The sequence below is a fragment of the Canis lupus genome, chromosome 30 (genome assembly GCF_011100685.1).
Source record: "Canis lupus familiaris isolate Mischka breed German Shepherd chromosome 30, alternate assembly UU_Cfam_GSD_1.0, whole genome shotgun sequence".
Lineage (NCBI taxonomy): Eukaryota > Metazoa > Chordata > Mammalia > Carnivora > Canidae > Canis > Canis lupus.
In genome coordinates this window covers 21,171,939-21,182,690 of record NC_049251.1, presented here as the reverse complement: position 1 = coordinate 21,182,690, position 10,752 = coordinate 21,171,939, and the positions used below count along the sequence as shown (strand labels likewise).

At 38.1% G+C, this 10,752-nt stretch overlaps 1 protein-coding gene across 3 annotated transcripts in view; it reads left to right on the top strand.

Annotated features, from left to right (window-relative positions):
• Positions 1 to 2,323: 2,323 nt before the first annotated feature.
• The window catches only part of DNAAF4 (dynein axonemal assembly factor 4), a 74,557-nt gene continuing 66,128 nt past the window's right edge, over positions 2,324 to 10,752 (top strand). For 2 of the 3 annotated variants that reach the window (XM_038580478.1, XM_038580477.1), the window contains exons 1-3: positions 2,325 to 2,523; positions 2,892 to 3,039; positions 6,729 to 6,862. In XM_038580478.1, the coding sequence (XP_038436406.1) occupies positions 2,401 to 2,523; positions 2,892 to 3,039; positions 6,729 to 6,862 (405 nt within the window). In that variant the 5' untranslated portion in view covers positions 2,325 to 2,400. Of the gene's footprint in view, positions 2,524 to 2,891; positions 3,040 to 6,728; positions 6,863 to 10,752 lie in introns of all 3 variants that reach the window. The other variant, XM_038580479.1, reaches the window with a different exon arrangement.

Below are 10,752 nucleotides of genomic sequence, written 5' to 3'. Positions count from 1 at the left end.
GTTCATCTGAAATTCATTTTTGTGTATGACACCATATGCATGTAGAAATCTAATCCCACTTTTTCTTGGTAACTATTTCTCATAGCAACAGTGCATTCAATGTCATTCCTTTCTGTGCTTTTTCCCTATCACATGCAGAGCCACCTCTGCCATATACCAAACTTCCACCTAAACATGGGTTAAATTAGATCTTATTCATTTTAAAAATGTAATAAGAAATAGTTTAAGACTTTAAGATTGAAGGTTTCAAGGCTGTGAAACACTGTTTAAATATGTAAATCATAAACCAATGTATACAAATTAATGTTTTAAGTTGGTATTAGTTGATGTAATGATTCAGTAATAAAACTTATCAATATTTTAAAAAGATCATTCATTCAGAGGGTAGAAAATTTAGTAAGACTATGGTAGTCCAGAGAAAAACTTAAATGCAGAGGTGTGTATATGCTTAACAAAGTGATTGCTAACAATTTTTTTCAAGGCCCAAACCACACAAAGTATCCCTTTCATTATCTTCCATACGGTAAAGAAAATATAAAAGGGACGCCTTTTATACTTTTACCTGTGTCTTTATATAGTCAGAGAATCTAATATTTAAAATTTTATATGAAAGAAATGCATAAATCTTTTCAAGACACAGGAAAGTCTGAAACAAAATGGTAGAAGTAAGAATAGAACCAAAGGGGAGAAAATGCCAAAAGTGAGGACAAGTGAAAAGAAGCCTAAGAATGGCTCCCAGTATTCAAAGTTATAGAACCTTGAGATGATGAACCCTTGACAAAATTGGATAAGACACACAAGAGTGGCCTGTTTGGGGGAAAAGATGATATTTTTTTTTCTTCCCAAGTCTCCTGCTCCTAAACTGTCCTCTAAGATATTTTCAAGAAGCTTGAAATTTGGTTTAATGGCTGGCAAAAGTAAAAAGTTTAAAATCCATAGGAAGCAAGTGGTTCATTGGTGCTTAAATTTCATGTAAATTCACTGTCCTTTTTTGCTCGCCTTTTTTTTTTTTTTAAAGAGATTTAATTTATTTTAGAGAGAGTAAGAGAGAGTAAGCAGGGAGAGAGGGGGAGGCAGAGAATCTGATAGACTCTTTCCAGAGCCTGCAGCCCATGCCTCTGCTCTCTGGCTCTGAGATCAGAGCCCCAATGGAAACCAAGAGTCAGACACCCAATGGAATGAGGCCAGCCAGGAATTTTGAACATGTAATTCCTGTAACTTATAGACTGAATCTAGAGGAAGCAACCTGGAGAACGATCATCGGAGTTAAGAGATCAGGATTTTAATCACAATTCTGCCACTAATCTAAGTGGCAATGGGGTTAAGTGTGTGTGTCTCCAGTTCCTCAAACATGCGGGATGAACTACATCACCTACAAGTTTACTTCCAGAGCTAAAGTTCTAAGTCTTAAGCAAATGTAAAATGTATCCCTGTAAATCCAAACTATCCTACAGCTGAGTTGCAGCCAAGCATTTGTCACGTGAGTCAGGGCCATTTCTTCCCAGGTCTTAAACCCTACCTCTTTTTTTTTTTTTTTCTTTTTTTTTTTGGTAGCCTTACAGTTGACAAGATTTGGAGCACTACAATAGTTAAGGCCGAGCTCCCAGGACTTGACATCTGTATGGTCAGGAAATCTCCAAAACAGGAACACCAAATGATGTTCTGACAGCCTCCATCAGAACAAAAGTCAGGGCTGCTTTGACCTGGGGACTTTGCACTCTTTTCCTTCCTCCCTCCATCCCTCCCTTTTTTTTTTTTTTTTTAAAGATTTATTTATTTATTCATTCATTCATTCATTCATTCATTCATTCATTCATTCATTCATGAGAGGCAGAGACATAGGCAGAGGGAGAAGCAGGCTCCTCACACGGGGGCTGATGCAGGACTCGATTCCCTGACCCGGGATCATGCCCTGAGCCCAAGGCAGGTGCTCAACCTCCACCGCTGAGCCACCCAGGTGTCTCTTTTATACTTTCTTTACCATAACTAACTTCCTTCCTACCCTCCTTCCCTCCCTCCCTCCTTCCCTCCCTCCCTCCTTCCTTCTTTTTTCCTTCTTCCTTTCCTTTCCCTTCCCTCTCTTTTTCTTTTTCTTTTTTTTTTTCGCATTCTCAGACGCAAGCCTCCTTTCTTAAAACGAAGCCCTATTTCTTGGATGATTCACTCAGGCCAGGGGAAGCGACAAGGGCCGAAGAAGTCCTCTAGGCCGGCGCAGGTGGCCCGGGCCGGCACCAGGCGAGCTCGCGAGGGGGCTGCGGGGGCGCGCCCGGGGCACGCTGGGAAGGCCGGGCGCCGCGGCCTGACCCGGAAGAGCTGGCGCGTGGTAACCCCGGCTTCCCTGGCAACCGAGCAGGTGCCAGCCCTACCCATCCGCATCCTCTGGGACAGCCACCGCCCGGGATGCCGCTGCTCGTTAGCGATTACAACTGGCAGCAGACGAAGACTGCGGTGTTCATCTCCGTGCCTCTGCGAGGCGTCTGCGTCAGGGACGCGGACGTGTTCTGCACAGAAAACTATCTGAAGGTAGGAGCTGCAGTTGGCCCGCCGCGTCCCGGGCTCGTGGTCCGCAGCCTCTGAGCGCTGCTGTGTGCTTGCCTCGGCACAGGCGCGGCCTTGCAGATAGATAAGCGTCCTAAAATTTAGTTCTTTTTTTTTTTTTTTTTTTTAACTGAATCCCATAAGGTGATACCTCATCCATAGACAGATATCATCAGACCAGAGATTATTTTATCCACAATTTCCTCATATGCCTTGTATCTTTCGCGACCTCGAGTAAATTTATAACAGGCATTAAAAAAAAATGATTTTGGCCTCTATCATTTTTTTTTTTTTAAGCCCGTGTCTCTATTTTGTGTGACTAAATTAACCTCTGTTTACCCTTTTCTGAATAGGTCAACTTTTCTCCATTTTTATTTGAAGTGTTTCTCTACGCGCCCATAGACGATGAAAACAGCAAAGCCAAGATTGGGAATGACACTATTGTATTCACCTTATATAAAAAAGAAGCGGCCATGTGGGAGACCCTTTCTGTGTCAGGTGGTAAGTTTTTTTTTTTTTTTTTTTATTAAAAGATGTTCATCTGGTTGTGCTTTTTATATTTTATACCTTAAAATTTTTTTCCAAAACAATTGTTTCTCTTCTAGAAGAAAAAATAGGAATGTGAGCATGATTTAAATGACATAGTGCTTCAGCTACCACTTAAATAACTTAAAGATTGAATAATTCAAAAGTTAGAGCACATTTATAATACTTCTCAAACATGTGGCCTTGTATCTTCAGAGGATAAAGCCTCTAGGTATGGTCTTTATTGAGCACTTATTTTGTATTAGGTAATCCTCAGAACAACCTATTACTTGGATTACCCCCCACTACCCCATTGTTTTTTTTTTTTTTTTAAGGCAAGGCTACTGAGGCACAGAAGGGTTGAATAATTGGCACAGGTCACACAACTACTAAGGGGCAGACTGGAACCGGAGCTTTAGCGGTTTGACTCTAGAGCAGTGGTTCTTAAACCTGGCTACATATATGAATCACCTACATAACTTTTATTTTTATTTTATTTTATTTTAAAATTTTATTTATTTATTCATGAGAGATAGAGAGAGATACAGGCAGAGGGAGAAGCAGGCTCCATGCAGGGAACCTGATGCAGGACTTGATACCGGGACCCCAGGATCATGCCCTGGGCCTGAAGGCAGGCGCCAAACCGCTGAGCCACCCAGGGATCCCCATAACTTTTAAATAAGACAGGTCTGAAACTTACCCTAGACCAATCGAGTCAGTTTCTGTGAGTGGGCAAAGCTTTCCAGGGATGTGCAAAGCTGAGATCCCTGTACTCTGTACTCTTAATAAGTACTCTATTGGCTCTGTGGGTCAGTAATTGCCCTCTATTGCTTTACCTCTATTTTCTTCTCCCTGTTCTAGTTGTCATATATTCTAGGGATTTATACCTATGGCCTAAAATTTCTCTTAGGCCTCTGGCATTGAGTCTTGAGTAGGAACTACTGAGAATGGGAAGATTGCAGTCATTCTTTTTGTTTTTAAGTAATCTCTACACCCAACATGGGTCTTGAACTCATGACACCGAGATCAAGAGTCACATACTCTTCTGATTGAGCTAGCTAGGCACCCTGCAGTCAGTCATTCTTTATATTAATTATTTCTTGATATCTTGCAGTGGAATTTAATTTTGGAATCCCCAAGACCAGGTAGAATTTTTCTCTAAAGTGAAAAAGTGATTTAGCGCCATTTTCAGCCCAGGACCTGATCCTGGAGACTTAGGATGGAGTCCCACATCAGGCATGGAGCCTGCTTCTCCCTCAGTCTGTGTCTCTGCCTCTCTCTATCTCTCTCTATCTCTCTGTTCTCATGAATAAATAAATTAAATATTTCAAGTCTAGTATTCAGCTCAGGAAGTACTGGTTAAGGTAGATTACCATAGCCAGACTACTTTAGCTCTTTAATCAGTTCCAGACAAACTTAAGAGTTTTTCAAAACCAAATTCTTGCTGTCCTACTCACTCCTTCCTTTGTGATTCAGTAAGTCTGAAATGGGGACTAGGACTATGTCATGAAACTTACCCAGGGTGTTCTGACTTTTTACCTAAGATTTAAATGTAAACACTTTAATTTATTTCAACTCTTATTGATAAACTTAAATTTTAAAGTAAGACGGGTCCAGAACCATCATCTACTATAATGGCTTATTTTAAGATAAACAGATTGGGAGTGGTGGGACCCCAGGTGATTCTGATGACTGACCAGGCTTGAGAACCACTGACTTAAATGTGTGTGTGTGTGTGTGTGTGTGTGTGTGTGTATCTATGTGCGTATCTGTCTCCAGGAAACATTTAGTCTGCCAACATTTTAGGATATAAAAAAAAAAAAATCATATCAGAGAACCTGTTACTTTTCCTTACATGACAGTTTCTTCTATGTCAAATTTCCTTCTTAACCTCTTTGGCCATCTTTTCCAGGAGTGGGAATGGTATTTTTGTTCTTAATCATGATCTCCCTCTCTGGTTTATACATCTGCTTTCGATGCATACCTGCTTGATTCTTCTCTCATGGTAATATGATCATCCATTCCAAATTTTGACCACTTAAACCAAGGTTTAACAATTTTTTTCTGTACCAGATAGTATTTTGAATATTATGAGGCACATGGTCATAATTACTTAGTTCTGCTATGGTAGCACAAAAGTAGCCAATAAACAATACATATTTATTGATACCAAAATTTGAATTTTATCTAATTTTTATATGTCACAAGATATTATTTTGATTTTTCAACTATTTAAAAATGTAAAAATTATTCTTAGCTTGTGTGCTTGAGGAAAACAGGCAGCAGGTTATATTTGGCTGTAGTTTGCCAACCTCTGATTTAGACTAAAACAGCCTTAAAACCAGCTTATGTAATAAGTATTGAACATTGATTTTACTTCAAAAACCAGGCTTGAGATTCCTTTAGAAATCAAACTCAGTTACACATGCAATTCAGTGAAATTATTTAACAATATTATTTTTCATGTACAGTATGTGGAACTCTAGTCTATATACCTAGCCGTCCTCATTTTTTTTTTTTTATTATTTATTTATGATAGGCACACAGTGAGAGAGAGAGGCAGAGACACAGGCAGAGAGAGAAGCAGGCTCCATGCACCGGGAGCCCGACGTGGGATTCGATCCTGGGTCTCCAGAATTGCGCCCTGGGCCAAAGGCAGGCGCTAAACCGCTGCGCCACCCAGGGATCCCCGTCCTCATTTTTCAAAACATATTTGCTTATTTTTTTTCCTGAAAATTTTTCTTGATATACTTTTCATTTCTTTTAGATGTGAAAGTAGGTTCTTTTAGTTATCTTTGCCCCTGAAGCTGGTCCAATTGTCTGCTAGTTTATTATTAAACAGGATGAGGGCTGGGAAAGGCTTCAGACTTAATTCCAGTCTTAAGTCCTAGCCAAGATTTTTGAATGAGTAAAAATTCCATGCTTTTTTTTCTTTTTAAGACAATTTCTTTGAAAATTAAAAATCCATACTTTTTAACTGCTAACTGAAATTTAGCATTCTCAACAACAGTTACCAACAAATATCACAAGTACATTTATATCACAAGTACATTTATCTTTTGTACTTACTACTTTGATATTATAGTATTTATTACACTTGTTGCTATATATTATTTAATGCATTAATGAAGAAGTATATATATTTATGTGATATTGTAGATCACAAAAAAAACCTCATCTCTTCTAGGAGACTTCATAGTGATGACTTATTATGATTCAGTTTATAAGCAAATAGCTCTGGTTGCTTGACAGAGAAGGAGAAGGATAAATATAGACTCTTTCCCTCCATACTGTCCCCTCTCCCTCTCTTTACTGCTTCCCCCTCTCATTTCACTACTTGCTCTCTCCCTTCTATGGCCCTCACCCTGTCCTAATCATCCCTTATTCATCCTCTCTCTTGTTCCCACTTTTTCTCATTTATGTTTTCTCTCTTTCTCTCTCATTCTCTCCCTCTGTAGTAATTAATTGCTGTTATAATTGCTTGCTTACTTTTTAATGTTAGCTTCTTGGCCAGTTTAATATTGAGAAAGGTTTTCATTTCTCCATGTGAAGTTGGGTACCCCCCCCACACACACGCAGTCTCATCCTGCATCAGTATGTTAAGCAGTCTTCTTGTAAGTCAAACATTCATCAAAATCCTAACTTAGTGATATTTCTTATTTTAGTTGACAAAGAGATGATGCAAAGAATAAGGGAGAAATCTATTTTACAAGCACAAAAAAGAGCAAAAGAAGCTACAGAAGCAAAAGCTACAGCAAGACGAGAAGATCAAAAATATGCACTAAATGTTATGATGAAGGTAAATAGCAGATTGATAGGAAAGTTCTCTAATTAAAGAGATAATAGTAAACTGTGTAAGGATAATTTATTCCAACCACTGTACTTCTTCACCTCTTCATTCAGACTTTGGTTATAGGACTTACTGTGTTAGAGAGGCTATCTACTACTTACATGTGTGAAAATCTGATGAAAATGAAGAGTATAAAGGTTGAACAATAGATTGTTTTAGGGAGAATGTTCTGTTTCCAAGGGAGTAAAAATATTATAATTTTCTATGATAAAAGTGTTTTACTTCTTTTTAAATTTTGTAATAATAGACATTATTTAAAACAAGATCCTAGCTAAACACTAAATATTGATATTAATGTCTTTCTAATTGTTGAGGCTTCCAAGTTAAAGCTTTTTAAAAGAAAGATTTATTTATTTATTTTAGAGAGAGAGAGAGCAGACAAGCAAGGGGAGGGGCAGAAGCAGGAGAGAATCACAAGCAGACTCTTACTCCCCGCTGAGCTTGGAGCCTAATGTGGGGCTTGATCTCACACCTTGAGCCAGAATCAGGAGTTGGCCACTTAACCAGCTGAGCCACCTCAAGTTAAAGCTTTAATCAGCAATATATTTTTTGAGGATAATTCACTTACCAAGAAATTCACCTTATGTAAAGTTTACAATTCATTAGTTTATAGTATTTAGAGATGTGCGTCCATTACAACATTGGGGGATATTTTCATCACGCCCAAAAGAAACCATGTGCCATTTAAGAGTCACTCCATTTCTCCCATTCACTCCAGCCCCAGGCAACCATTAATCCCACTTTTTTTCTTTATAGATTTACCTATTCTGATTAATTTTTACAAGTAATTTCTTATCTCATATTCTCATTTTGACATATTGAAATGATTAAAGAATCTATAACTGACATTTCCTCAAGAGCTCAGTGTTCATTTTGCAATTAACTTTATTCGATTAATTTGAATTTAAAAGATTAGGGTTTAAGTAATAAAGAGGACTTGACTCATCCAGCGGGAAAAGTTCAGAGATAAAGCAGTGATCAGATATAGTTAAAACAAGGCTCTGATTCCATGTCTCTACATCATCCTTTAGCACTGCCTTTTCTTTGTGTCTGCTCATCCTTAGGTTGATAGTGAGATGATCCACGTCTGCATATAACAAGGCCCAGTGGAAGACAGGCTCCCTTGTAAGCCCCACAAAACAATTGCTTTAGATGTTGTAAAATGATACTAAAATTTGGACACATTGCAACACATATTCAAGTGAATCTTGAAGTCTTTGTTGCTTACCACTTGGTTTATAGCATCAGCTTTTTGGTATCTTTGTGCTGATCTATCATTCGTTCATTTTAGAGTCATTTATTGAATACTGTGAAAGGTGTTGCTGTGAGTTGAACAAGTCTTCACTTTCAGTTTACTCGTGATATACAGAAGATGACGGACAAGAAAAAAGAGATTACATCATAGGATGCATGAGAAGTCATGGGAGGATAAAAAGAGAACACTGACAAAAGACTGGTATCTCAGTCTGAGAGTATAGGCAGGAAATACGAGGCAGTGTTGTTTATGCTGAGTATTGGAGAATGAGTCACAGGTATCTGAGGAATAAATGGAAAAATTACAGACAGCTTGGATAAATCCATGACAGAACATGGCCCAATGAGGCAAGATTTGTTGGTCAGAATAAAATCTTAATATTTTGAAAATTTTTCTGAAGGTAATAGGAACTCCCTAGGGATTTTTCAGCAAGACTATCAAATTAATTGGGTTTGTATGTTGCAAAAGCTCATTCTGGCTAATGAGCATGAAGTGGTTGCCAGGGTGGAGGCAGAGCTTTTGTATTGTAAGATGGAAAGAACCTGAGTGTATTTATATATTGAAGGAAGCTAGTAAAGAGGGAGAAGTTGATAGTACAACCAAGGGAGGGGATTGATGGTGATGGAACAGGGTGGGATGAAGGTTGGAACAGCTGAAAAAAATTAGTCTTAGCTAAGAGTGGGATATTTTATCTTTGGACACTAGAGGGCAGGAATAATGAATAACAGGATTTGGAAAATTCTTAAGGACACATAGTTAAAAGAAGCCTTTGTTTTCAGGATGAAGGAAGCAAGAGGGAAAGATTGAGATGAAGGTATGGGTTTTGAAGTGATTAATGAAAGTTTGAAATACTGATGCCAGGCTAATCATCTGAAGCAGGCTCTCTTGTCTGACAATTTTGACTGCTATGGCCTGCTTTTTCTCTTCTTTCCTGTTTTAGAGATTGCCCTCTTCTGAGTTTTCTTTTTGTTTTCTTCTTCAGGGGAAGTACTACTTCACTTTTGCCCTCTAAGCTTTTAATCTAGGTAAATTGAATTTGAAGTGCTTTCTTCTACTGTCATTTTCCTGAAGTTGAAATCAGAAATCTCAAAGTATGAAACAACTTTGCCTACTCATGCAGATGAGGTATGAATTGCTTTCTGTAATTGTCTGGGTTTTACTATAGGGCCTTAAAATGTTATCAGTGACCCAGATGCCCTGTTTATTGGAAATGTGTACAATGTACAAAAACACCACAAGGAACTGCTTGGCTCTTTTTTATTCTATTTTTTAATAGTAACGGTCATATTGCTAGCATTTTTTGTGTCTCCCAGGCCCCCTTTTTTTTTCTGTGTCTTCTTCCCTTTCAGTGTACCTCAGCACCTTGTTGACCCTATTGATTCTCTCACAATCCTGATTCTTGGTTTTACACATTTAGCATTTTCCCTATAAACCATTCTTAGGACTCTGTGCTTTTGGTATCTCCTGTTCTTTTTTTAAAAAAATATTTTAGTTATTTATTCATGAGATACACAGAGAGAGGCAGAGACACAGGGAGAGGGAGAAACAGGCTCCATGCAGAGAGCCTGACATCGGACTCTATCCCAGGTCTCCAGGATCACGCCCTGGGCTGAAGGCAGATGCTGAACCGCTGAGCCACCCCGGGATCCCCGGCATCTCCTGTTCTAATTTTTTTGATCTACTCTTTATATGTGAAATCTTCATTCTCTTACCTTGTTTGTTATTAACAGTTATTAGCATCATAAGACACTTAATTATGCTGTTAGTATACCCAGTCTTTGTATCACTGTTCCTTTTGAATTTTACTTTTCTTCTTTATTAGCTTTGATATTTCTTATTGAGAAGTTTTACAGACCAAATACACTTTGTTGTTTGTTATTCCTTCAAAGTGCTGCCATGGTGGCTTTTATTTTAAGTATTTTGTTTTTTAGTTATATTGAGGTGTAATTGGCATAAATTGTAATATATTTAAAGTGTATAATGTGAACATTTGATATACATATATTTTGTTAAAGGAATCCCATAGTTAAGTTAATTAATACATATGTCACTTCATATAATTACCCTTACATTAGATCTCACCACTTTTAGCTAAAAATTTGTATCCTGTTATAACTTCTTCCCCTTTACCCCGCCTCCTAGCCCCTGGCTACCACCATTCTGTTCTTTGTTTCTATGAGTTCAACTTAAAAAAGAAATTCTAGGGGAGCTGGGTTGCTCAGTGGTTTGGCGCCGCTTTCAGCCCAGGGCATGATCCATGTCGGGCTCCCTGCATGGAGCCTGCTTCTCCCTCTGCCTGTGTCTCTGCCTCTCTCAGTCCCTCTCTGTGTCTCTCATGAATAAATGAATAAAATCTTTTTTAAAAAAAAAAATTCTACATGTGATACCATGTAGTATTTCATATAAACCATGCATATATTATATAAAGTATATACATAGTATATATAGGTGTATGTATACATAATGAACATAATGACTGTATGTGTGTGTGTATACATATTTATCACACTTTCTTTAACCATTCACCCATCAATGAACACTTAAAATTGTTTCTGTAGAGATGCCTGGGTGGCTCAGTCAGTTA